Raw genomic sequence first — 27,926 nt, forward strand, 5'->3', positions numbered from 1 at the left:
AAAGGAGCCACCTTCAGGGTTTGTTTAGGTTTTTAAATTGAACTAATTTAATCAACTTCTTCAGTCAGGCTTGATATTGGATTCTTTCTGCATGCTGTACTGTATTTAAAGATTGTTGGGGACTCTCCGCCCCTTTCTCCTCTTTCAGATTAAATAATAATAATATGGATTTATTTTCATTTATTTTTTTGATTAGAAAGCTTGGAAGAATTTGTTTCTCTAATTGTTTTTCCATAAGCTAAGTTACTGATTTTGGAGATCAGTTGCTGGTTTTTTTGTTGTTTTTTTTTGGGGGGGGATGAGCTGAATCTGCTGAGGATATTGATTAGATCATGTTGACTAAAAGACAACAACAGCTTTTTTACATTGGGGGGGAGCGGCATATAAATCAAAATAATGATGACGGGGAAATAAAAAGATCTCGGTGCCCAAGAGATATTGGGGTTTGTGCTGAGCTAGCTTCTTGGAGGGAATATTCCAAAAAGCGGTGTCACCACTGAAAAGTCCCCGCCTCATCATTGCAGAGCTGAGATGGGGAATCTGCACTCTCTGGGTGGGGGCCTAGTGGTGACTGGTGCCCTTTTAAGGTAGGACGCGGGTGGCGCTGTGGGTTAAACCACAGAGCCTAGGACTTGCCGATCAGAAGGTCATGGTTCGAATCCCCGCGATGCGGTGAGTTCCCGTTGCTCAGTCTCTGCTCCTGCCAACCTAGCAGTTCGAAAGCATGTCTAAATGCAAGTAGATAAATAGGTACCGCTCCAGCGGGAAGGTAAACAGCGTTTCCGTATGCTGCTCTGGTTCGCCACAAGCGGCTTAGTCATGCTGGCCACATGACCCGGAAGCTGTACGCTGGCTCCCTCGGCCAGTAAAGCGAGATGAGCGCCACAACCCCAGAGTCGTCCGCAACTGGACCTAATGGTCAGGGGTCCCTTTACCTTTACCTTTAAGGCAGGCAGCAAGGGGATTGGCAGGAAGACTCTGGGGAGGAAGCACCAAGAGTGAGAGAAGGAGTGAGAGAAAGACCAAGAGTGTCTTGCATTGGAGAAGTACAAGCAGTGAAGTCATCTTGCAAGTGACCAGTTCAAGCGAGGGGTGGAGGGGACAGGGGGGAAAATCCAGATCTGCAGGATAAAAAGCGAGGTGGAATGCTGGAAGATCCATGGCAGATGAACTCAAGTACACGCAGAACACAGTGTTAACCATCAACCTGGAAAATTTTGAAAGAGTTAGACAAATTCTTTTTTTAAAAAGTATTTTTTTATTCGGGCTTATAGAAAAAGATGCAAAACTTAATATCAAATATCTTTTCCCTTTTTTTACAAACTAAGGCTTTGATCTAAATAATTTTTAAAAAATAAGGGTGGGAGAGGAATAGAGAAAGAGAGAAATAAAGAAAAAGAAGTAGAAAAGAGAGAGAGAAAGAAATAAAATCAAGAAGGCAAGAGACATCCGATTTTTCATCTGTCCGCTATATATAAACAATACAGTCCTACCTTGGAAGTCGAACGGAATTCCAAAATATTTGGAAACCAAAGTGTGGCTTCTGATTGGCTGCAGGAAGCTCCTGCAGCCAATCAGAAGCCGCAAAAGCCCCATCGGATGGCCGGGCTCCGAAAATAGTTTGCAAACCGGAACAGTCACTTCTGGGTTTGCTGCGTTGGGGAGCCGAAACGTTAGAGAACTAAGCTGTTCGAAAACCAAGGTATGAATGTACAGTGGTACCTCGGGTTACATACGCTTCAGGTTACATATGCTTCAGGTTACAGATTCCGCTAACCCAGAAATAGTGCTTCAGGTTAAGAACTTTGCTTCAGGATGAGAACAGAAATTGCGCAGCGGTGGCAGCGGGAGGCCCCATTAGCTAAAGTGGTGCTTCAGGTTAAGAACAGTTTCAGGTTAAAAACGGACCTCCGGAACGAATTCAGTTCTTAACCCGAGGTACCACTGTATTCACTTCACCCACTCCAATATAACACCCAACAAAGCCACTTCAGTCCTCAAATCCAAATGTCATCATTTCAAATTCTTAAATTCTTAAAGATTCTTAAAGGTAGAAGAAAGTGAAGGGTTGGGACAGAAAGAGAGGGAGCTCTGCAGTCCTCACTATGCTTCAAACTTTGCCCACCAATTTTGGTTTAGGATCTGTTCCCTCCATTGGCTACTGATGCGACGCTTCCTGTGGGTAAGCAGCAACCCTTTCCCCACCGCAAGTGTGGTAGACTTTACTGAGCTACAGGGGCCATTGGGCTGACTCTATTTGACAGCTTGCTGCGCAGGCCTGAACTCGTTTAATGAACACGGTTGGCAGTCCCTTGGAGCACTGCGTGCGCCGATCTCCTCCTCGTGAAAAACCTCCTTCCTTTTTTTAAACGGCATGCTCATGGCAGGCTACAGATGGACTGTGCCTGTCGTAAAAAATAAGGAGGCTCAGATTTATGGGACGCTCGGAATGAATAACTGCGCTCTGGGAGGCAGTGAAACCGTTTTAATGAAATGACCCTGCACTATATGAAAATATCCACTCACCAACACCGCCTTTATGACAGCTGGGAAGTTGATTTTGGGAGGAAACAAAGGGAGATGAAGAGGATTTATTGTGCTATCGCCCTGCATGGTGCAACATACATATCAATTATATGAGGGGAGACGGGGGATTATTTAATAGACATAAATAAATGCTATGGGACGCGGGTGGCGCTGTGGGTTAAACCACAGAGCCTAGGGCTTGCCGATCAGAAGGTCAGTGGTTCGAATCCCCACGACGGGGTGAGCTCCTGTTGCTCGTCCCTGCTCCTGCCAACCTAGCAGTTCAAAAGCACGTCAAAGTGCAAGTAGATAAATAGGTACCACTCTGGCGGGAAGGTAAATGGTGTTTCCGTGCGCTGCTCTGGTTCGCCAGAAGCGGCTTAGTCATGCTGGCCACATGACCCGGAAGCTGTACGCCGGCTCCCTCAGCCAATAAAGCGAGATGAGTGCCGCAACCCCAGAGTCGGTCACATCAGGGGACCCTTTACCTTTACCTAAATAAATGCTACTCCGCGGCATGAGGAAAGGAAATAAAGCTCTCTGCCACAAACAGCTTACAATCTCAAGCTTGAAGAAAGTATAAAGGACATGGCAACAGGGAGTTGAAGACTGATGCACCCACATCTAATATCTAAGGAGGGGGTATCACCCCCCAATACCTTAACTTGTAACTATTTAGGGCCTGGAAGCACCAATAAATCTTTGGCTGTGTGCTCTCCCAAGACCACATTCCCAGCATGTTTGTACTTCTGTCTCAGCGACGTCTACGCTGGCTTGGTTCTAAACCACTGAGCCTCTTGGGCTTGCGGATCGGAAGGTCGGCAGTTCGAATCCCCGCAACGGGGTGAGCTCCCGTTGCTCGGTCCCAGCTCCTGCCAACCTAGCAGTTCAAAAGCAGGCCGGCGCAAGTAGATAAATAGGTACCGCTCTGGCGGGAAGGAAAACAGCATTTCCATGCACTGCTCTGGTTTCAGTGTTCCGTTGCGCTAGAAGCGGCTCAGTCCTGCCGGCCACATGACCCGGAAAGCTGTCTGTTGCCAAACGCCGGCTCCCTTGGCCTGAAAGCGAGATGAGCGCCGCAACCCCATAGTCGCCTTGGACTGGACTTAACCGTCCAGGGGTCTTTTAACCTGTCCACAGAATGGTTCCGCTCCTTCCTCCTGGGCCGTGTTCAGAAAGTGGTGGTGGGGGATGAGTGTTCAGACCTCTGGGCCCTCACTTGTGGGGTGCCTCAGGGTTCTGTCCTCTCCCCCATGCTTTTCAACATCTACATGCAGCTGCTGGGAGAGATCATCGGGGTTTGGGCTGGGTGTTCATCAGTATGCGGATGATACCTAGCTCTACCTCTATTTCAAATCAGAACAAGTGAAGGCGGTGACGGTCCTGTGTGAGTGTCTGGAAGCGGTTGAAGGATGGATGGCAGCTAACAGATTGAGATTGAATCCTGACAAGACAGAAGTACTGTTTCTGGGGGACAGGAGGCGGGAAGGTGTGGAGGATTCCCTGGTCTTGAATGGGGTAACTGTGCCCCCTGAAGGACCAGGTGCGCAGCCTGGGAGTCATTTTGGACTCACAGCTGTTCATGGAGGCACAGGTTAAATCCGTGTCCAGGGCAGCTGTCTACCAACTCCACCTGGTACGCAGGCTGAGACCCTACCTGCCCGCGGACTGTCTCGCCAGAGTGGTGCATGCTCTGGTTATCTCCTGCTTGGACTACTGCAATGTGCTCTACGTGGGGCTACCTTTGAAGGTGACCCGGAAACTACAACTAATCCAGAATGCAGCAGCCAGACTGGTGACTGGGAGTGGCTGCCGAGACCATATAACACTGGTCTTGAAAGACCTACATTGGCTCCCAGTACGTTTCCGAGCACAATTCAAAGTGTTGGTGCTGACCTTTAAAGCCCTAAACGGCCTCGGTCCAGTATACCTGAAGGAGCGTCTCCACCCCCATCATTCAGCCCGGACGCTGAGGTCCAGCACCGAGGGCCTTCTGGCGGTTCCCTCACTGCGGGAAGCCAAGTTACAGGGAACCAGGCAGAGGGCCTTCTTGGTAGTGGCGCCCTCCCTGTGGAACGCCCTTCCACCAGATGTCAAAGAGAACAACTACTAGACTTTTAAAAGACATCTGAAGGCAGCCTTGTTTAGGGAAGCTTTTAATGTTTGATGCATTACTGTATTTTAATATTTTGTTGGAAGCCGCCCAGAGTGGCTGTGTATAAATAATAAATTATTATTATTATTATTAAAGCTGCTAGCTGGCAACGTTCCTTCTCCTTTCTGCCCCAAGCAGCCAAGATCAGGCTTGGTTAAGTTCAAAGCCCTGACGAAATTTCCTTCCCAGCGGCAAATGTTGCTCTAATGAACTTAACTATTGACCTTTGATACACAGAAGTAAGCAGCCTAACTAGACAAGGCTCAGAGGCAACGGGGAGAGCAAGCCTTAAGTCTGTAGGGGGAAAGAAGGTCCCATTTATCTGCGTGAACCTTTCAGCTAATGCAGCACTTTATTTCCATGGCCATAAAATTGCTAATTCCTCTGGAGACGCTATTCAAAGATAGCATTGTGTAATACCGTACGGTTTGTTATTATTTTAATTTTTTTCTTTTTTCTTTTACAAGGGATGAGAGCAGTCACCTTTGCATTTCCCCCCCACCCCCCTAGTTTAAATAGATTTACACAAAGCTCTAAAAGCAGAAATGTAATAAGCAATACACATGTTCCGGATAAGGTGAGTTTAATCACAGAGGCGCTGATAGACCGAAAGAGTGTCTGGAATAAAGCACTGCTCTGTTAACAGGGCAGAAATTCGGCATATTTATATATGTAGTCCAGCAACACCTGGACAAGAGCAGAGTATAACCTGCCGAGAAAATAACAGTTCATTTCCTGATATCAGACCTTTTTTTGGGGGGGGGTGGAGTCTTTATTGGGGGGGGGATATTATCAGTCCCTTAAGTCACACATTCCATGTCTAGTTCTGGACATAGATGTCAACTCCCCCCCCCTTTTTAAAGGGAAATTCCCTTATTCCGAATAGGATTCCTCGCAAGAAAAGGGAAAAGTTGACAGCTATGGTTCTGGGCCCCACAATTTAAGAAGGGTGTTGACAAGCTGGAAAGTGTGCAGAGGAGGGTGAACAAGATGATCAAGGGCAGGGGTAGGCAAACTAAGGCCCCGGGGGCCGGATGTGGCCCAATCGCCTTCTCAATCCGGCCCGCGGATGGTCCAGGAATCAGTGTGCTTTTACACGAGTAGAATGTGTGCTTTTATTTAAAATGCATCTCTGGGGTATTTGCAGGGCCTGCCTGGCGTTTTTACATGAGTAGAATAAGTGCTTTGATTTAATAACATCTCTGGGTTATTTGTGGGGCATAGGAATTCGTTCATATATTTTTTCCAAAATATAGTCCGGCCCCACACAAGGTCTGAGGGACGTTGGACCGGCCCACAACTGAAAAAGGCTGCTGACCCCCAATCAAGGGTCTGGAAACCATGCCTTATGAGGAATGGTCGAGGGAGCTGGGTGTGTTTAGCTTGGAAAAGAGGAGACTGAGAAGAGATAGGAGAGTCATCTTCAGATATCTCACACGGAAGAGGAAGCAAGCCTGTTTTCTCCTGCTCTGGAGGGTAGGACTCGAACCCAGGGCTGCAAGTTACAACAAGGGAGATTCCGACTCCACATCGGGGATAACTTTAGCTGTTTGACAGTGGGGAGATGGTGGACTCTCCTTCCTTGGAGGTTTTTAAGCAGAGGTTGGATGGTTGTCTGCCATGGATGCTTGAGCTGAGATTCCTGCATTTCAGGGGGTTGGACTAGATGACCCTTGGGTCCTTTCCAACTCCACCTATGTTCCTATGAATGGTTCCTGCTGTTGCACTTCTAGCAAGCCAGGCAAAGGGTGCAGCTCTGCCCTGCCCCATTGGTGCCCCTGCCCCACCTGTTTCTGACCTCCCTGCCTTCTTCTGCCCTACCAGTCGCAATAGACACCAGCCACCATCCTATATTAGCTGATGCTCTTCCCTGGTTGGAGCGAGAGTATCTTAGCGGCTGGGCCTGGCTCCCTCGCCAGTGTCTTCCCCCTTGAAGAACCAGCTGGGTGACAAGTTAATTAAATAGCTCATTTGTAATGGTTACATTTTGCTGCTTTGTTTAGGCCTTGTCATACAATCGGTCCCCTTCAGCCGGTAAATGATGCTATCTATTGATTCTCTGTGCTGGTAACATTTACAGCCTTTTGTCATCTGCTGTTTCCTTGATGGATCTGCCGGTAGCTGCTAATGTCGGAGCCTGGATATAAATCCAGCCTTGTTGCTTGTTGCTTTTTTAAATCCTCTTATCCCCGCAGTTTTGGCCGACACTTTCACTGCTGCTAACGCAATCCCTCTGGAGAGCTCCTGTCACCTCGCAAATCCCAATTTGTAACCTTGTAATGTGTGGTGCTCATGCACATGCCCTCCCAACACCTTGAAGGCGAAAACCAAGACGCCATGTTCCCTGATGCCATCTTCCTGTTTTGTAATTGCGAGAGAACGGTGGCCATTTTGGGCGCTGTGATCGCACGTGATTTCGCACTGCAATATCCTCCTGGGAAAAACAACAACTTTTTAGTGGGGTGGGGGAGAAATTGCGGCGTGAAATCATGGGAGATCACAATGTCCAATATGGCCACCTTTCTCTCACGATAAAAAACGGGGTGTCCATGTTTTTCTGGGGTACGGGATGTCCACATTTTTTGGGGTATGCATGCCTGGCTCACACCTAAATCCATGCAGTGCTAGGAGCAACTAATTTCCCCAGGGACACTCATTGGTACTTTTTACTGCTGAATTTCCCTTCCCCCCTTATTTATTTATTTTCATGGATTTACTGCCTTTCTTCCACCATGGAAACTCAAGTGACTTGGGACGGATGGTACCTGCAAACCATAGTTTACTGGGCCGAGATTGTGATGGGTCATAGAATTTGGAAGCTACCTCGTATAGTCTGCCTCTATGTTTCGGTCTAGCCTTATTACGGGTCAGAATCTGTTGCCTTAGCTAATCATGTGCTCACTTTGCTTTCCCAGCTATCAAGGAGAAATATTCGGACTGGACGGCGTTCCTCATACGTGATTTGACGGGCTCGCGAACGGCGCCTGCAAATTTACTGGAAGGCGTATGTATTGAGTTAATATATCCTCTTGAGTGCTACAGTGTTTGTGGTGGTACGATTATTTAAGCCTGTAAAATTGACTCCCCTCTCCTCGCTTTTTAGCCCAGATCTGGCCAGGTGGCGGGTGAGAAGGAAAGCATTGATTGTTTGCATGTGGGTCATCTAAGATAGGCACAACTTTTAAGTGCAATTACATTCTTAAGTGATCGGATTCTAGGCTATTGGAGCGGTGGAGGGGAGGCAAACAGTTCCAGAGTTTCTTATTTGGGTTTCTTTCAATGCATGGAAGCAAGACATTCTATGCTTGTTTGCAATTCCTTTTCACAGTAATGACCTTTGCAGAGACATCGACCTGGTTGGACTAGATGACCGCTGGGGTCCCTTCCACCTCCACAATTCTATGATTCCATTCTTGGTGCCACACAGAGAGATGCAAATCTGGGCATGCACCACAGTGTGTGGCTTGCTAATGCACTGCAGGAGCAATGAATATTCTCAATGCCTTGTGGTGTGCTTTCAGTAAAGTGAGCCCTGGATATTCCTTACGATGGATATTCCACTTTTTTAAATAAAAAGGCCTCTAGCTCTTTATTTTCCTGAGAAATACGCAGGCAGTACATTCTGTCCAGCTGCTCAATTCAACTCAATCCCAGTGTTTATTCTCCCCAGTGACACCCACTGCATTTTATTGGAGTATTTAATATACCCCATAGCTTTTAATTTTAACAGACCAAGCGGCTTGCATTTCAGTCTCTGCTGGTTTTGAGGTGCACTAACTTTCATCTCCTCCCCACGATCACCACCGCTACAATACTTATGGCTCCAGGCCTGTTTCACAGTTTGCTATCCGAATTGGTAGTTTACTTGCTAGAATTACTTGCGTTGTTTGCTCAATAGTCAGGAGTGAGGATCAGGCGGGAGTGTGTGTGTGTGTGTGTGTGTGCAAATTGTAACTGGTGCCAGATATTATTATTTAATGACAATTATTATCACCATCACTGCTTATCAGTTTAGCAAAAAGGCTGTCTAGAGTCGGTGCTTCCTTACGGGATCCTTTTGCTGTAGAAATGGATGCTCAAGGCAGAGTTGATTATTGTCTATAGACATCCTGCTCTCCTTCTATTCCCCCCATTCCTCACCTAAGAGTTTTAATCAGGCAAACCCCAAACCAACAGGCATGTCAAAACACATAGAATGTGTTTTTAGCAGGACAGGCATCATAGTCAGTGGCGTAGCGTGGGTTGTCAGCACCCGGGGCAAGGCAAGTAATTTGCGCCCCCTAACCCATGGATTTGCGCCCCCTAACCCTAACCCCCAGATGTTGCGCCCGGTGCGGCCGGCCCCCCCTGCACCCCCCATTCTACGCCACTGATCACAGTTGTTGCAGGTTCCGTCCTGTACCCCCAAAACACCCCTTCATAACGTTCCCCGGATATTCTTACGAGCATCTGGAAATTGTCATGTTAAAAACATTCAAGATTTTGCAGATTGGATGCTTACGTTTCAAAAATGATTTTATTTATTTTGGTAAAGGGCTGAACCAGGTGCTGCTTTAACAGCTTGTTTAGCGACCACCTTTTTTGTTTTTAAAAATACAATTAATTAATTAACAGGCACATGGGATTGGGGTTAATTGGGACTGCAGTTTGCCAGTCCCTCCCCTCCCTAGTTGCAATACTACTTGCAGTGATCCCCACAAGCAAATTATTCATTAGAAAAACAGCTGTCATTGGCACTAATGGAAGTTGTCATTATAATGCTTTTGCCATGCTAGAGGACTTCATTGGGATTCTGGTTGGGGCGTGAAGGATGAATCCTCTCTTTCCCACATGCTACAGTCTCTACAAAAATCCCTTTGACACACACATACCTGGTCCTTTTTTAAAAACAAAAAAACACAGGTGTGTTTGCTGAACACGCTATGAAAATAATGTCTGGTTCGTTCTTCACATTTGCTGACACACACGTGTGTGCATGCACATGCACACCCTAAAGGCCATACGTAGCTCATCCTTTAAAAAATAATAATGTAAATCTAATTCAGAAATCAACACCCAGAATCCAGTGGCTACTGGTAGGGTGGAAGGTTGGGAGGTGGACAGTAGGTGGCGCCAGAGCCGATGGCACGTAGAGCCAGCTCATTCTAGTTTTGCCCCTGTCCTTCTCCGCCCTTCTGCTGAGTTCTGCAAGCGCAACACTGGGACTTAAGGAGGAGGACATTGGCAGGCAGGGTCACCCCCTGGAGTATTTGTAAGTAAGAAAACAGGGCAGGTGAGGGCTATTGGGGGGCAAACGGAAGATGGCTGGGCAGTAGCCTATTTCTCCAAATAGACCAGCCTCTGCTGCCGGGATCTGAATATATGTGTGACTTTGCAAGGTGAACATTTAAAAGCTCACTCCTTTTCCCTAAGCATTTCCTTGTCACAGCTCCCCACAGCTAAGACCGCTTATTTTATTTTCACATAATCTGATTCCTGGGATATTAATAATTTTTTTTAATGGGGGGAAGTGAGTTGTTTTTGAAACAAATAATTGTCGAGCATTAAGCACAGTTAATTTCTCTTCCTGTTTTTTCCTTTTTTCTTTTTCTTTTGCGTTTGGAATGTATGACTGGGTTAAAATTAGGAGGAAGGAGAGACCGCTGGGATAAAGGTGAAGAAAAGCCATCATCCAACCGCATACACACACACACACAAAATATAGAATAAAAAAAATAAAATATATAAATCTTCTGCTGTCTCTGTTACCGTGAGAAGACTTCGCATAAAGTTTAAAATAAGGAGTTTTGCTTCTGTTTAAACAGCCTCTGCGAGGGAAAAACCCTGTAGACCTCATTACAGTTGATTCCTTAATAGAGCTTCAGGATTCCCAGAGTCCCTTTCAATACTGGATAGTTAGTGTTCTTGAGAATGTTGGAGGAAGATTACGCCTTCGCTATGTGGGATTGGAGGAGACTGAATCCTATGACCAGTGGTTGTTTTACTTGGATTACAGACTTCGACCAGTTGGTTGGTGTCAAGAGAATAAGTACAGACTGGATCCACCCGCAGGTAAAAATTTTAAAAAAGCAGAAATAAGTTTCTTAATACTGCAAATGTTATAGGGCAGGACCATGCCTGCCTGCGGTTGATGAATAGTATAATATGCTTTAAATGTATGGTACCTACATGGCCTTAGTTTGCTGTTACAGGTAACTCACAACTTACGCACATTTAAGTTGCATACGTTTTGCACAATTGGCAAAAGGAATTAAAAGTGGGCATAAAAGGATTAAGTGTCCGAGGGGGAAAGGACTTTGGCAACCTCACCCGCCATTGAACCTAAGGTGTTTAGACCATACATGATTTTGCTATCCCCAGAACGTAAGAGTAGGGCTGGGCGATATCTGGTTTTCAGCTAAACATCACAATATACCAATAAATCATGACATCTGAAATAAGGACGGGGCTATGTAGAGGCATTGGCTGGCTTCATAGTTTCCCCCCACATCGTGATTTTTGCATAGCGCACACACGCACACGTCATGATTTGCGATATACAGTGGACACTCGGGTTGCGAACGTGATCCATTTGGGAGGCACGTTCACAACCTGCAGTGCTGCGTCCGCGCATGCGCGGGTTGCGCTTCTGCGCATGCACAAAGCGCAATTTAGCGCTTCTGCACGAGCGCCAAAACCTGGAAGTAAACCGTTCCAGTACAGTGTTACCTCGGGTTACATACGTTTCAGATTACATACGCTTCAGGTTACACACTCCACTAAGCCAGAAATAGTGCTTCAGGTTAAGAACTTTGCTTCAGGATAAGAACAGAAATCGGGCTCCAGCAGCACAGCGGCAGCAGGAGGCCCCATTAGCTAAAGTGGTGCTTCAGGTTAAGAAGAGTTTCAGGTTAAGTACGGACCTCCAGAACGAATTAAGTACTTAACCCGAGGTACTACTCTACTTCCAGGTTTCGGCGTGTCCGTAACCCGAAAACACACAACCTAAAGCGTCTGTAACCTGAGGTGTGACTGTATTGCCAGGTCAAAAGTTATGAAACCGATATCACGATACGGACTTGGAACCTGTTTGGGACGATATATCAATATATTGCCCAGCCCTAGTTGAGAGTCGCCTGTATTGTGCTTTGACTACCAGAAAGATGCTTGTGGGATCTTCTGCCTCGGGCGGCAAAATAACTTGGCAGGCCTTGGGCATGCACTTCGACTTAATGGGGTGAGAGGCCATTCACTGCTCTGTCTCAAGCCGCAAAATGTCTTGGGCAGGTATTGGACCCTCACAAATCAGTTCAAGTTGCAGGTGAGCTCAGTGTTTATCCCAGAGGTGCTGCAAACAGGTGATAACAGTGTTAAAGTGTATTTCGGGCCGAGTGCCAAAACTTTGCCCTATTGTCTTCATTAACAGATTTGCTGACCTTGATTCTAGGAGCAGTGGGGAGAGAGCTTTAGCTTCACTTAGTAGGAGAGGCTGCTTATCTCTCCCATCATGTTGTATTCTGGGGCGTGCAGTTTTGTGGGAGTGCAGTGAGGCAAGAGATTGCCCCAGAAGTAAAGGCTTTATTTTAATCTCACTTTCCTCCTGTGAATGGATTTACAGGCGTTTAAAGAAAAGCCCGCAGTGAATTGCTTAAAAGCACTGAGTGAGGCAGCCAATGCAATTTTCCCGCCCCCTTGATTTACGGTTTTTGTACTTTGCAAAGCACGTTCATCAGTTGAGTCCTCGGGGCAGCTTAAAAGCAGGTTGCTGTGTGGGTCTGTTGGGACAAATCTGGTAAAATCTACCAGGTGTGCAAATGAGGCCTATATGAGTGAGTGTGTGTGTGAGAGAGAGAGGGGGGGGGGGAGAGGGAGAGAACGAGAACCCGGTAAAGTGGCCCACCTAGGAGAAAGCAAACTCTGATCCTAAATTTCCTCTCCTTTTTGGGATATCTTTGGGAGAAGAAAAGGCTAAGGCATGAACGCTACACAAATCTGCAGTGGATTCCCTAAGGATGGCACCTTGTATGCCTCCTTTTGCCAACTCCTGCAGCCAAGCTGGTACCAAATTTATCTTTCTTTTGGCTCACACCAGCAATGCCAAGACAAGGATCTTGTTGTCTGGGCAGTCCAGGACTTCCATACATAGTGCCCAGGTTTGCGCCCCAGGGAAACCACTTCGGTGCTGCTAATGCGGCGGTTTGACTTCACCCCTGGAGGCTCACTCCATTGCGTCTTGGGACAGACGGATGCCAACCACGTATTTGCAGACCCAGAACTTGAATGAAGCATTGCAGAGTGTTAATATACACTGTGTCAACGTCCATGTGATTTCTGATGTGGTTTGTTTTAGAAATCTGTTCTCTGAAGACTGTGTCTGAATGGCATTCTGCTCTGGATAAAGCCCTGATTGAGGCAGCACAAGTTCCCCTCCCTATGGAAGTGTTTAAGGTAGGATCTGCTATTCCCTTTTCAGCCGAAACAACAGCCGGTTTGAATTTCGGTGGCATCACTGTATTGGGCCCCTGATTCTCGTATCAGACTCTTCCATATTTGTTCGGAGAAAGGAATGGGGGAATGGGCTTCGTGGAGACTGCCAACTCCTTGCTTGATGCTACTTTCTCCATAGTTCTATTACTGCTGCCGCCATTTTGAACCCTGGGCCTGTCCCTCCATGGGTTGCCTGTTGAAGCCATCTTTGCAAATTCCAGCCTACAGCCACCCCCAACTTTGGTGCCCTCCAGTTTTGTGGACTCCACCGACCATCAGCACCAGACGACTGGTCAGGGTTGTTGGGAGTTGTAGTTCAATGTGCCTGGATGATGCCAAGTTGGGAGAGGCTAGAATGGGCACTTATAACCTTGCCGTTTCCATGCCTAGTGTTGTCGTTTCACTGAGAGAAAGCTTGCCTAATCTCCTAACACCATGTCAGACCTTGGATCCATCTAGCTTTGTACTGTGCAGTGGCGTAGCGCAGAGGGCCCCAGGCACAAAATTTGAGAGGAGGGCACAACCCACTCAGGCACCAGCATTGGCCGACCTGGCTCCCCCCCGTGTGAGCAAGCAGGCGGCACAGCACGACCCTGCTTGGCTCTGGTGGCGGGGCACTCCATCCGCATTGGTGGCTTGCCTGCCCCGGGTGCCAGCAACCCCTGCTATGCCACTGGTACTGTATGCATTGAACTGCTGCATCTGCCCCAAGGTTTTGTGTTTTCGGTTTGCGTATTGTTTCGGGAAAATGTGAATTAGTGTCCTGGGCAGGCTGGAGGCAGAGGGATTGTGGGAGGCACCGTTGGGGGGGAAAACCCGCCCTGGCAATGGGAAGAGGCTCAGAGCCAGGGGAGTGATGCTGGGAAAGACTTCCTCGAAAGCATTGCTGAGACCACTAGGCCTGAGCTGTGGTTTGTTTCCTTGAATAAAGATCCAACTTCACTGGCCTCAAGCGACTTATTTATTTTTGCTGCTGGCTCCAGCCCTGACAATTAGGTGAATTCGCTTTAATATCTGATCTAGGCCGTGCTCCCTTCCCCGCTTCCATCCCTAGATCTCAGCCCGCATTTCTTGTGTGGCGAGTTCTCGCCCCCCCCCCCCGTGGAAATATAGACACATGACACAATTATTTAAGGTTAATGGGCTAAATATGGCCACAACTTTATTGGTTACAGGTGATGAGCAGTATTGGCTTAGGCATTGGTCCTAACCGACTATCCGGCTTCAGGAACAGCTGGTATGCGGGAAAAGAGGGAGATCCCCGGCCGCACCTGCGTTTAAATCGGGCGGGCCATGCCCCCAAAGCCAGCCGATTGGCTGGCCAGAGGGTGACACGGCCAGGGATTCTCCCAATCGCACGGGGGGGGGGGCGTGACGCCCGCAATCCCGCCTCCTCTGCAGGGCGAAAGTGGCTTTTCCAGCAATTTAAAACCCACTATTTTAAAAACAGTTAAATAGCAGTCGCAGGAACAGGGTGGCTTCTCAAACATTTGCCAGTAGCTTCGTAGCGAAGGGGTCAGATGCAACTCTGTGGAGAGAAGGCAGTAGCTTCCCCAAAAATCCTGTTTCCTGCATCTTGCCTTCCCTTCCCTTCTTACTTTTGTTTGGATTTGAGTTTCTTGCCAGCTATGCCCTGTCAAAGCAATAAATTCTCACCTTGAGCCGCCTGGCTTGTGAGTTCAGTTTCCCCTGCGGTGAGGATATATATCGGTATGGAAAATTCTGCAGGTTTAATAAAAGAAGAAGGTGATGAATTGCAAACAAGTGCACTCTATCCTACAAGACCTTTACAATAAGCTCTGAGTGGGGGTGTGGGAGTGTGTTATTGCTCCTGCTTTCAAAAAACACTTGGTTCCTGTGAAGAATGGGGAGTGGAATTAGTAGCATCAAGAATACTGTCGTTGCTTCAACGCAGGTCAGTGATGGAAGTGGTCCTCTTCCTTTTGATGAAAACCAGGCTGTTGGAAAGCAATAGTTTTCCAGTGGTGGGAAACCACACAAAATTGGCGCATAATTGGAGGGGAGAGAGGTCAGTGCTGTGTTTGGAAGCGCAAAATGTGTGGCTTCTGGAATCGAATCCTTTCAATTGCAGAGTCCTGCAGACTCACTTAAATGTGACCCCCCCCAGAAAGGTTGGGGACACCAACAGCCCGCCGCTGCCTTCGGCATTTGAAAGCAACGATTCTTGATTTATTTCATTTTGTCTAAACACCATTTTAGCCCACCCTTCATCGCAAAGTGAGCTGGAGAACCATTTTTAAAAACCAAATGTATTACAATCAGTAATCATAGAACGAGCAAGTGAAACACCAAAGAACAACTAGGATAGCATTATTATTATTATTATTATTATTATTATTATTATTATTATTATACCCCGCCCATCTGGCTGGGTTTCCCTAGCCACACTGGGCGGCTTTCAGCAGAATATAGAAACAATATAAATATAAATGGTTAGCTAATAGCCCAGCAAACGCCCTAGTGAATCGTCTAATTTGCAATCAATTAAATTACCTAACCCTGGTCTATATATTACATGAGTATTTCATAGAACGCTTTGTTTATACAGATGAACCTAGGAGCTTTGAGATGCAAAGATGCCACAGAGTGGCTGGGGAAACCCAGTCAGATGAATCATAGAATCACACAAGGGTAGAATTGGGAGGGATCCTGAGGGTCATCTAGTCCAACCCCCTGCAAGACCGCATACATCCCCTCCTTCCTATTTTATCCTCAAAACAACCCTGAGAGGTAGGCTGAGCTGAGAGGCAGTGACTGGCCCGAGGTCTCCCAGTGAGCTCTGGGTGGCCGAGTGGAAATTTGAACCCTGGTCTCCCAGGTCTTATAGTCCAGCCCAGGGGTCAGCAACCTTTTTCAGCTGTGGGCCGGTCCACTGTCCCTCAGACCTTGTGGGGGGCTGGACTATATTTTGAATAAAAAAAATATGAACGAATTCCCATGCCCCACAAATAACTCAGAGATGCATTTTAAATAAAAGGACACATTCTACTCATGTAAAAACACCAGGCAGGCCCCACAAATAACCCAGAGATGCACTTTAAATAAAAGGACACATCCTGCTCCTGTAAAAACACACTGATTCCCAGACCATCTGGGGGCCGGATTGAGAAGACGATTGGGCCGCATCCGGCCCCCGGGCCTTAGTTTGCCTTCCCCTGGTCCAGCCCTTTAACCGCTAGACTATACAGTGGTGCCTCGCAAGACGAAAAGAATCTGTTCTGTGATTCTCTTCGTCTAGCGGTTTTTTCGTCTTGCGAAGCAAGCCCATTGACTGATTAGCGGATTAGCGCTATTAGCGGCTTTTAGCGGCTTTTAGCGGCTTATCTGCTGATCGGATCAGCTGATAAGTGGCTTAGAAAAAGGGGGGGGAGGAAAAAAATCCTGCAGGAACTCGCAAGACATTGTCGTTTTGCGAAGCACCTCCAAAACGGAAAACTCTTTCGTCTAGCGAGTTTTCCGTCTTGCGAGGCATTCATCTTGCGGGGCACCACTGTACTGGCTCTCAAGTCTCTTAAGTACAAATTGGTAAGAGGGGTTAAGTATCACACAATCACATATATCTGCTATGTCGTATTGAAAGTAAAGGACCGGTGTTTGATGCACCATGTGGGATCCATGAGACCCTACTTTCTTTTTTGTCTCAAGAGTAACGAGAAAGAAAGAGAAGTCTTATTATCTGCCACTGATGTGCGCCAAGGAATTCAGAGAGCAATCCATCATGGCTGCGTGTCAATTTGAGCCTAATAGCAATTAAAAGCTTTCTGTCCGCTCCAGTGAAATGTATCCTTCAGAAATTATGTAGATTAATTGGCGTCTTGAAAGGGAGCATATGTTTGCCGTCTCATTCGTTCCTCTGAATCTGAGACAGGCTGGTAAAAGGTTCGCCGGGACGGAGCGTATTTGAAGCCACCTTCTCACGCTTCCCGTTAAACTGGGGCCCATCACCCTGGGAAGGCCATCTAAGAGAAGGAAAACCCTGATCCTAAGCCTCTGCCGCCTAGGTGGATATCTTTGGGAGGAGAAAATGCTCAGGAATAAACCCTACACAAATCTGGAGTGGAGTATTAGACGCCTTGTATGCCTCCTTCCGGTACGTGGATGGCGCTGTGGGTTAAACTACAGGGCCTAGGACTTGTCCATCAGAAGGTCGGCGGTTCGAATCCCCGCAACGGGGTGAGCTCCCGTTGCTCGGTCCCTGCTCCTGCCCACCTAGCAGTTTGAAAGCACGTCAAAGTGCAAGTAGATAAATAGGTACCGCTCTGGCGGGAAGGTAAACGGCGTTTCCGTGCGCTGCTCTGGTTCGCCAGAAGCGGCTTAGTCATGCTGGTCACATGACCCGGAAGCTGTACACAGGCTCCCTCGGCCAATAAAGCGAGATGAGCGCCGCAACTCCAGAGTCGGTCACGACTGGACCTAATGGTCAGGGGTCTCTTTACTTTTACTTTATGCCTCCTTCCAGCTATGCTAGCTCAGCTACAAGATCTTGGAGAAGGAGTCTGAAAGGGCAGAAGTTAACATCCCCCTGCCCTTAAGGAGAGTCCATATGTACATGTTAAACAGATTAATAAATTGTTCTGTGCGCACACACAAATACTTTCATGTGGCGTGAGGGCGCAACATGTATATATTATTTAGTTGTTGAAAGTTGAGAACATTGAGGCTAGGAATATTATCACAAGCTTCTACAGTGGTACCCCGCAAGACGAACGCCTCGCAAGATGGAAAACCCACTAGACGAAAGGGTTTTCCGTTTTGGAGGCGCTTCGCAAAACGATTTTCCCTATGGGCTTGCTTCGCAAGACGACAGCCCATAGGGAAATCTCCGGGACAGCGGGGAAGCGCAGCGCGTCTTCCCCACTGTCCTCGGACCTCCTCCCGCCGCCGGCTTCGGAACGAAGCTCCGATGTCGGGGGGGGGGAACGCCTCCTCCCGCCGCGCGGCATCGGAACGAAGCTCCGATGCCGGGCGGGGGGGGAAGCCTCCTCCCGCCGCCCGGCATCGGAATGAAGCTGTATAGCCTACATATAGTAGGGGCATTTGAAATGAGAGTCGTCAAAGGGATCTCTATTTAAAAGTAGGAGTTGGCAAATGTGGCCTCTTTTTAGCGCTTCAAAATATGGCAACCCTAGTAATGTAGCGGTTTGGCTTCACCCCTGGTGGCAAACTCCATTATCTCTTGAGACTGACGGATGCCAAGAAAAGGGGATGTAACTAAGGCAGGATGGAGAACAGAAGATACCAGGCCCATGTAGCTATGGTGGGCCCACAACCGACCCCAGGGATTCAGATAAATGGTGCTTGCTCCCCACTTGAACTCCACTGAGCCTCTTGGGCTTGCCAATCGGAAGGTCGGCGGTTCGAATCCCTGTGACGGGGTGAGCTCCCGTTGCTCTGTCCCTGCTCCTGCCAACCTAGCAGTTCAAAAGCACACCAGTGCAAGTAGATAAATAGGTACCGCTCCGGTGGGAAGGTCAACAGCATTTCCGTGTACTCTGGCTTCCGTCACAGTGTCCCATTGTGCCAGACGCGGTTTAGTCATGCAGGCTACATGACCCGGAAAGCTGCCTGTCGACAAACGCCGGCTCCCTCGGTCTGAAAGCGAGATGAGCGCTGCAACCCCATAGTCGCCTTTGACCGGACTTAACCATCCAGGGGTCCTTTACCTTTTTTACCTAATCACCTTCTGAGCTTCGGGGACAAAGCCTTGGATTTATTTGTTTTTGTTTCATAGGACCATGACGACTTGAGGAACCACCTGTTCACAGTGGGCATGAAATTGGAGGCAGTGGATATGAAAGATCCATGTAGGATTTGTCCCGCTACAATATCTAAGGTGAGAAATTTAAAATGGGGGAAGGCAGGGGGTTGGACTAGATGACCCTTGGGTCCCTTCCAATTCTAAAATGATGTGATTCTAACACAGATGGAAAATAATAATAATAATAATAATAATAATAATAATAATAATAATAATAATAATAATTTCTTCCCTTCCCTGTGAGGTCCTAGGGTGGGTTATTAGTGGTAAGCTCAATGGTGGGGGCACTTTTACCAAACTTTCCTTCAGCCAAAAAGAGCGCTCCCACTTTATTTATTAATTATATTGCATTTCTACCCCACCTTTTCCTCCAAGGCGCTCCAGGTGACTTATGTGGTTCTCCCCCTCCCCATTTTATCCTCACAACAGCCCTATGAGGTAGATTTCGGATCTGAAGTGTGAAAATTGCAGACCTACTTTTGCTGATGAGTATCCTGAACCTAGTATTTTTCTGTGCAAAATGAAAGGAAAACACAAGGCCGGTCCCTGAACAGAGTTCACATTCGTTCTGTGTGTGTCGATGGCAGGGGTTTTTCCTTAATGCAGAACTGTTTGGTTCCCTCCAGGTTTTTAACAACCATTTTGTTCAAGTAACCATCGACGACCTCCGTCCCGAAGGGAGCGCAGCCTCCATGATTTGCCATGCCGATTCCTTGGGGATCATGCCAGTACAGTGGTGCCTTAAAAACGGAGTCCACCTGACACCGCCCAAAGGTCTGTATGTATATATATATATATATAGCTCTCTCTGGGCAAAAAGTCTTTCAGAGTGCTACGGTGCCCTGGCTAGTCCACAGTTCGTTTCGGTTTTGATAGTGGGTTTCAGGGTTGCGTAACCCAGGACGTGAGACGTGGAAGAAGCCCATAAGTGCTGCCTGCTGAATCTGGAGAGAGGGACTCAGCCATGAAGCTCCCAGATATTTACTGTATTTTTCTGTGTATAAGGCAATGCTTTTTGCTAAGAAAAAATTAGGCAAAAATTGGATGTTGTCTTATCATAGCTGTCAGTTTCCAGATTGGAAAATAAGGGACCAGCAGCCTCGAAAATAAGGGTTCAGCAGCCAAAATGAGGGATTTTGCTTAGCTTATACAGAAATCCGGCACTGATGGAGCCATGCTGCTTTGGCTGCCACTGACTGTGTTTTGCAGGGGGTCGGACTAGATGATCCCAAGGGTCTACAACTCCGACCAAAGAAGAGTGGTAGACAAAACTGATGAACGACATCGAGATGGCAAAGCTTACAGGAAGAATTAGAAACCAGGAAGAGGACCTCTTTAATAAAGAATGGGGAAAGTTTATAATTTATTTGAAAAGCTATTGTAAAGAGTTACATACATTGGTAGGATTGACAGAAAACTTGTACTAAAAAATTTAACTATGGATGGACAAATGATTTATAAAAATAGAGTTAGTAAAGGGATGCAGAGGGGGAAATCACTACATTAAGATACTGCACTGGTTGGAGGGTCTGCTAAGCAGCATGTCGGGGCTGCCATCGTCCTGGCACAAGGAGTTCCATCAGCCCTTCCCCGCCCGAGAGGGAGGGAGGGAGAGAGACTCTCACCCATGCCGCCCGCGAGCCCGGCATGAAGCGGTTGCGGCGCCGCCACGGCCCCAAAGTGCCACCCTTCTGCGTCCCTCCCCATCTCCTCCTCTTCCACGTCCCTCAGGCCGCCTCCTCAGCTGCCGCCGCCTCTGGCTTTCCCTGGCAGCATGGTGGAAGTCTCACAAGAGAGGGGCTGCCTGCCTGCCCGCCCGCCGCCACCCGTCTCCTCACAACGCACCCCTGAGACGGAAAAGGGAGAGACGGAAACGCGGCAGCTCGTGCGCGCTCTCTCTCTCACGGCGGAAGACCCCGAGCCGCTGCTTCCCTCCCGAGCCGGACGAGCATGAAACCCAGGAAATTTAAGGGACGTCATCAATAAGGGACAGCAGCGGGACACGGCACTGGGATAAGGGAGTTTCCTGCCAAATAAGGGACGGTTGACAGCTATGCGTCTTATACATAGATAGTGAATGAAAAGGGAGGACATGCGATTAATGGCAGTGGCGATTGGGCAGGCGATTGGTGGCTGTGGCAAGGCCTGCTGGCGATTGGCTGTTGCTGCAGCAATTGGGCAGGCGATTAGTGGCTGCGGCGGGTGGGTTGGTGGTGGTGGCGAGCAGACAATTGGCAGCTGTGGCGAGGCGTGCGATCGGCAGTGGCTGTGGCAAGCGATCAGCGGTGGTGGGCAGGTGGGCTAAAGTGACCTCCCCCATCCTTCTGAAAACCTAAACAGCTTAATTTCTTAATTTTGGGCCTCTTATACATGGGGCCGTCTTATACACAGGAAAATACTGTATGTTTGAGAACTGGTATGGTGTATCTCAGAGTCGCCAGCCTTTCTTGGGGACGCCTTTTTGCAATAACAAATTGGAGAAGCTGTTGGAATACCGCAACCAAGCACACACCGCAATCTGTTTTAATAGCAACTGCAGAATTACCTCTTTCAGCAAGGGAAAGGCATTCAGGAGCACCAGGAAAGACTCGCAGTGGTGACTCCTTGCATAGTGGGTCAAGTTTTGGCTTAATGCTAGAGAAACCTGGCATCATCGCTAAGCCTAACTCAGTGTGTCTCTTAAGTCTAACCCACCCTACCTGACAGGGTGGTTGTGAGGATAATATTTGGGGGGCAGAAGCATCTATTCCCCCCCATAAGCTTTATTGCCATTATTAACAACCCAAAAGTGCAATGGCAGTGTCTCGCACCACATACAAAACAAGCGAGTCACAAGAGAGATAGTTTCATTGCAGTTGAACTTCCAGTTCTAGGGTTCTGTGAAATGGTGACACAACAATATCTTTCAAGACATCCTTATTTTTCCGAGCTAGTCTAGAAAGTGACACCTAAACCCAATTAATAAATAAATTCTGCTTTATTATACAGTGGTACCTCGGGTTAAGTACTTAATTCGTTCCGGAGGTCCGTACTTAACCTGAAACTGTTCTTAACCTGAAGCACCACTTTAGCTAATGGGGCCTCCTGCTGCCGCCGCGCCGCCAGAGCACAATTTCTGTTCTCATCCTGAAGCAAAGTTCTTAACCTGAAGCACTATTTCTGGGTTAGTGGAGTCTGTAACCTGAAGCATATGTAACCTGAAGTGTATGTAACCTGAAGCGTATCTAACCTGAGGTACCACTGTACCAACACGGCCTGCTTTGGGGGCTGGTTTTCTGGGGACGGGTAGGGCTAGACTGCATGTTTTTCCTAAATTGAATTTACCCCTTTTGCCTGGAGGCAGATTTAATATACATTCCTTCCCTGCTATTAAACAACTGGAAGAAGAATTGTGCGGGTTCCCTGGGGCCAAAAATAGACCCATGTGCTCTCTCTGTTTGGTGCCAGCCAGCAAATGCATCTCCATTAACTGCCAGCAAGTGTAAGCACTGAGCTGGCACTGCTTATATTTACTAAGCTGGATTTATAGACCTCTTTTCTTTCTTTCTTAAACATTAAGAGCTATTGCGCCCTTTTATGAGCTATTTAAGGGGAGGGAGCATTTCCTCAAGGATTACAGCACGTTGCAGAGAACGCTCAGCTATGCGCTCGAATGTAATCATGCGCCGCTCCTTGACTGCACGCTCTTGCCAGCATCTGAAATCTTAACACGGGCCGCTGCAGTTAATAAAACATTTAGCTGGTTATAAAAGGGCAGCTAGCCTCCAACATCTAACACCTGCTGCCTGAGGTTGATGGGAGTTGTAGTAGTAGTAGTAGTAGTAGTAGTAATAATAATAATAATAATAATAATAATAATAATAATAATAATACAGTGGTACCTCAGGTTAAGTACTTAATTTGTTCTGGAGCTCCATTCTTAACCTGAAACTGTTCTTAACCTGAAGCACCACTTTAGCTAATGGGGCCTCCTGCTGCCGCCGCACGATTTCTGTTCTCATCCTGAAGCAAAGTTCTTAACCTGAAGCACTATTTCTGGGTTAGCGGAGTGTGTAACCTGAAGCGTATTTAATCTGAAGCGTATGTAACCCGAGGTACCACTGTAATAATTTATTATTTATACCCCGTCCATCTGGCTGGGTTTCCCCAGCTACTCTGGGTGGCTTCCAACAAAACACTAAAATACAATAACCTCTTAAACATTAAAAGCTTCCCTAAACAGGGCTGCCTTTAGATGTCTTCTAAAAGTTTGGTAGTTATTTTTCTCTTTGACATCTGGTGGGAGGGCGTTCCACAGGGCGGGTGCCACCACCGAAAAGGCCCTCTGCCTGGTTCCCTGTAACTTGGCTATTTGCAGCGAGGGAACCGCCAGAAGGCCCTCGGCGCTGGACCTCAGTGTCCGGGCTGAATTATGGGGGTGGAGACGCTCCTTCAGGTATATTTCAGGTAGTACAACGCACCTGAACTGCACCCAGTTGGAGAAGGGCTGACTTCAGGCATGACCACAGTCCAAAATTGCAATAAGTGTGCGGGTGGAAGAACAGTGAAGACAGCTGCAGCAGATCCAGCTGCCAAAGAGGCAAGCCGCCGTTCTTCAAAGGGACCTTGACAGTGGGAACTTTTTGGTACCCAGAATCATAGAACTGCAGAACGCAAAGGGATCCCTGGGTCATCTAGTCCAACCCCCTGCTGCAATGCAGGAATCACAGCTAAAGCATCCATGACAGATGGCCATCCAACCTCTGCTTTAAAACCTCCAAGGAAGGAGAGTCGTCACCTTCCAAGCTGCCAAACTGCTTTTACCGTCCAGAATTTCTTCCTAATGTTTAGTTGGAATCTCATTTGAACCCGTTGGTTCAAATCCTACCCACTGAGCAGCTTCTAACAAATTATTAAATCACAGAAAAACATCTAATATTAAAAACTTCCCTATACAGGACTGCTTTCAGACGTCTTCTAAAAGCCATATAGTTCTAGTATTTATCTGTTTGACATCCGATGGGAGGGCGTTCCGGAGGGTGGGTGCCACTACCGAGAAGGCCCTGTAACTTCACTTCTCGCAGTGAGGGAACTGCCAGAAGGCCCTCGGAGCTGGATCTCACTGTCTCGGCTGAACGATGTCCTCCTTATGTCCTTATATTCAGTGCTAGAAAAGAAGAGGTGCCAGAACTCAGCATGAACTCACCTCTGTTTTCTTATAACGGCAAAGGCGCCCACCAGAGAGGGGCCCGAACTGAGTTCCGGCGAGATGAGACTGAAAAATAAAGCCCTGTTTATATTCTTATGCGTTGTCTTGCAGGTTATTCCAGCCAGGACTTTGACTGGGCAGATTACCAGAAGCAATGTGGAACTGAAGCAGCTCCCCAGTTCTGCTTCAGAAATGTAAGATACCGTTTTCCTTTTCTAAAAAAGGTTTATTGATTTAATTGATACAGATTTATTTATTTATTTATTTATTTGGCCGGCTGCAAAAGTAACAAAGGGGGGAATCTTCCATCTTCTGACACTAATGCAAATATCCCATCGATATGTAAATTGATATAGGCACCCCATGTGTCCAAATCTAGTGAGAGCCACTGTGATGTAGTGGTTAGAGTGTTGGACTAGGAGCTGGGAGACCAGGGTTCGAATCCCTGCTCATCCATGAAACCTGCCGGATCCCAGTCCCAGTCTCTCAGCCTAACCTACCTCACAGGGTTGTTGTGGGACGATAAAATGGGAAGAGAACCATCAATGCCTCGTTGAGCTCCTTGAAGGAAAGATGAAGCATAGTAAAGGTAAAGGGACCTCTGACCATTAGGTCCAGTCGTGGCCGACTCTGGGGTTGCAGCGCTCATCTCGCTTTATTGGCCGAGGGAGCCGGCGTACAGCTTCCGGGTCATGCACCACCCGTGTCCCTAAGATGAAGCATAAATATGATTAAAGACCCATACGACATTGATGAACGCAAGCTGTGCATTCAGACTGCGTTTCTTTTATATCTACTAATCCCACACCGGCCTCTTCGTTTGCTGGTTCTTAGCTTCTGCCTTTCAGCACCACGAACTACGCAGCAGGGACTGCTTAAACAATGGGGGTGGAGTGGGAGAAGGAAGTGCATCATTTATCTTTTTAAAAATAACAACAACACAACAACAACATAGCATCCCTGCCTGGGCATTTGAGCCTCTGGCCTGGTGGGGAAATGTATGTGGTGGACAAAATAGGGAGGCCGGAAGCAGCCCAGAGACTGGGGTCCACCAAAGTGATGCTCCCTAGATTCTGCTGGACTCCATTTCCCATAAACCCTAGGTAGAATGGCCCCTGACCAAAAGGATGATGGGAGATAATAATAATAATAATAATAATAATAATAATAATAATAATAATAATAATAATAATAATAATTTATTATTTGTACCCCGCCCATCTGGCTGGGTATCCCCAGCCACTCTGGGCGGCTTCCATAGAAACCAAAAAACACTAAAATATCATACATTAAAAACTTCCCTGAACAGGGCTGCCATAAGATGTCTTCTGAATGTCAGGTAGTTGTTTATCGTTTTGACATCTGATGGGAGGGCGTTCCACAGGGCGGGCGCCACTACCGAAAAGGCCCTCTGTCTGGTTCCCTGTAACCTCTCTTCTCGCAATGAGGGAACTGCCAGAAGGCCCTCGGCGCTGGACCTCAGTGTGCGGGCAGAACGATGGGGGTGGAGACGCTCCTTCAGGTATACTGGGCCGAGGCTGTTTAGGGCTTTAAAGGTCAACACCAGCACTTTGAATTGTGCTCGGAAACGTACCGGGAGCCAATGTAGGTCTTTCAAGACCGGTGTTATGTGGTCTCGATGTAGTCCCAAGCAACATCTGCAGGCCACTACATTGGTTACCCCTGCTAGGGAGCATTCAGAAGTTTTGTTTCCCCGAGCGCAGGAAACTGCCGGACACCGAGTTGGTCCATTGGACTCCGTTGCCCTGGTGTCGTCTACTCTGAAGGACAGCTCCAGGCAGAGACAAACCATTGCTCACCCTCCTTCCCAAGATCCTTTTCAACTGGAAACTTTTTGGATGGGACCCAGAACTGGGTGGAGTTGCCTAGAGTTCCCCTTCGAGGAGGAGTTGGAGGAAAAATAGGAGCAGAGTAGGAAACATAGGGACCTTCCTTATACCTGGTCCATCCAGGTCAGTGCTGTCTACACAGACTGGCAGCCACTCTCCTGGGCTTTGGGTAGGGGGCATCCCCAGTCCCACTTGCAGGTGTTAGGGATTGAAACAGGGAGCTTCTACATCTGGGATCCCCAAACTCGGCCCTCCAGGTGTTTTGGGACTACAACTCCCATCATCCCTAACTAACAGGACCAGTAGTCAGGGATGATGGGAATTGTAGTCCCAAAACAGCTGGAGGGCTGAGTTTGGGGGTGCCTGTTATACATGATTGGCTTCACCAATGAGCTTCAGGTTCTGCCTTCTCTTGGTCAGCTGTTAGGATTCTATAATCATTTCCCTCTCTCTTATTTGAGGGTTAAAAAAAGCTCTTTTTCTCACTCCTTGCTTCCCTTGCCACCCGTAGCTTGAGTTTTCCTTTCCTGTAAAGCTGGGCTGCATTATCTCTGCCTTCCTTTCTGTTTCTTACAGTAAGATTGTGGGAGAGAAATTTGAGTCCGTTCATCTTTCAGGGAGCACCCACCTAATTTGTACTTCCCAGATCACATTTTCGCTTCTTATAATTTTGTGATGCTGTTCGCCAACCAAAGAATGGTCGCAGAAATGCGTATTAGGGCAAACTAACATGGAAAAACGCATTATAATAGGGGAAATGGCTTGCAGGAAGTGTTTGCGTCAAGAGAAACCTGTAGCTTTGTCAAATATAAAATCACAGTGTAGCTTTGCTGTCTAATCCATCATAGAAATGTTGCAAGGCGATAAGGTAACTGATCTGAGTGTTTTAAAACAACTGGCCATTATTTGACACAATATGAAAGGTCAAAATGCATGTGAACTTTTGTGCCGGTGTGTTTGTTTTGTAAAACTTTTTCAAACCGGTGAAGGAACGGGGCAAAATGAACTTGACATTTGGAACAAGTGAGAAACTTAGTGGAACCAAAGTGGTCAGATTATTCCATCCACATCAATGCATGTCCTTTTTAAAAGAATATTCAGCTGCTCCCTTAGTCACCGTCAGTTTATTTATATATACCACACTTTCCACGAATACATTTCTGCTCAAAATGATTCATGGAAAATTAACAGCCTAAATAAAAACCCATAGTGCTATAACATAATGCTTAACAGCTCCTCAGTGAACACTTTGTTCTATTACATCAGAACTGTTATTGAGCATAGAGCTAACATATCGAATACCTTTGCAGTCCAAGGAAGCCTCAAAGCTGTTGGCATTGGGGCTTAGCAACCCCCCCCCAAAAAAAAATCCCTTCAAAACTTTAATGGTGCTAAGAATTGCTAGGAGACCCCTGTTCCCCTCACAGAATTTCAGTTCCCAGAGTTCCCTGGGAAGAGGGATCGATTGGTTGATAAACCAATGATGTTTACCTGTCTCATTTTGCCCATGAGGAATTGGCACTCTATGAAGGAAATAGGGGTCTCCCAGCAACACTCAGCACCTTAAACGGGGGGGGGGTGACTACACTTCCCAGGATTCTTTGCAGGGAAACTCAGCCAGATGGGCGGGGTATAAATAAATTATTATTATTATTATTATCACTATTATTATTATTATTATTATTATTATTATTATTATTATTATTTGCTATTTAAAGTGGTGCAATAGTGTTTTAAATGTCTGGTGCTCAAAAGGTCAGGAATTGCCCTTAAAGTTCTTCTGGTAACAGCCATTGCATGAAGGCAACTATGGCAGGCGTGTGGGTATAATTTATATATATTTTATTTATTTGGACACAGTTTTGGATTTGGGCTGAACGTGGCGCTCTCCAGTTTTCCCTTTAGCCAGCCGCATGAGATCCTCTTCAAATCAGTCCCCATTAATCTCTGCACTCTTTTAAG

The 27,926-nt window shown here is 47.2% G+C and overlaps 1 protein-coding gene across 3 annotated transcripts in view; it reads left to right on the forward strand.

Annotated features, from left to right (window-relative positions):
• Window positions 1–27,926, forward strand: part of SFMBT2 (Scm like with four mbt domains 2) — a 77,578-nt gene that overhangs the window by 26,490 nt on the left and 23,162 nt on the right. For all 3 annotated transcript variants that reach the window (XM_082238804.1, XM_082238805.1, XM_082238803.1), the window contains 6 exons: window positions 7,597–7,685; window positions 10,486–10,732; window positions 13,011–13,108; window positions 18,900–19,001; window positions 19,553–19,700; window positions 24,226–24,308. In XM_082238804.1, coding sequence (XP_082094930.1) covers window positions 7,597–7,685; window positions 10,486–10,732; window positions 13,011–13,108; window positions 18,900–19,001; window positions 19,553–19,700; window positions 24,226–24,308 — 767 coding nt within the window. The remainder of the gene's footprint in view (window positions 1–7,596; window positions 7,686–10,485; window positions 10,733–13,010; window positions 13,109–18,899; window positions 19,002–19,552; window positions 19,701–24,225; window positions 24,309–27,926) is intronic.

Source organism: Podarcis vaucheri, assembly GCF_965113315.1.
Source record: "Podarcis vaucheri genome assembly, chromosome: 10".
NCBI lineage: Eukaryota > Metazoa > Chordata > Lepidosauria > Squamata > Lacertidae > Podarcis > Podarcis vaucheri.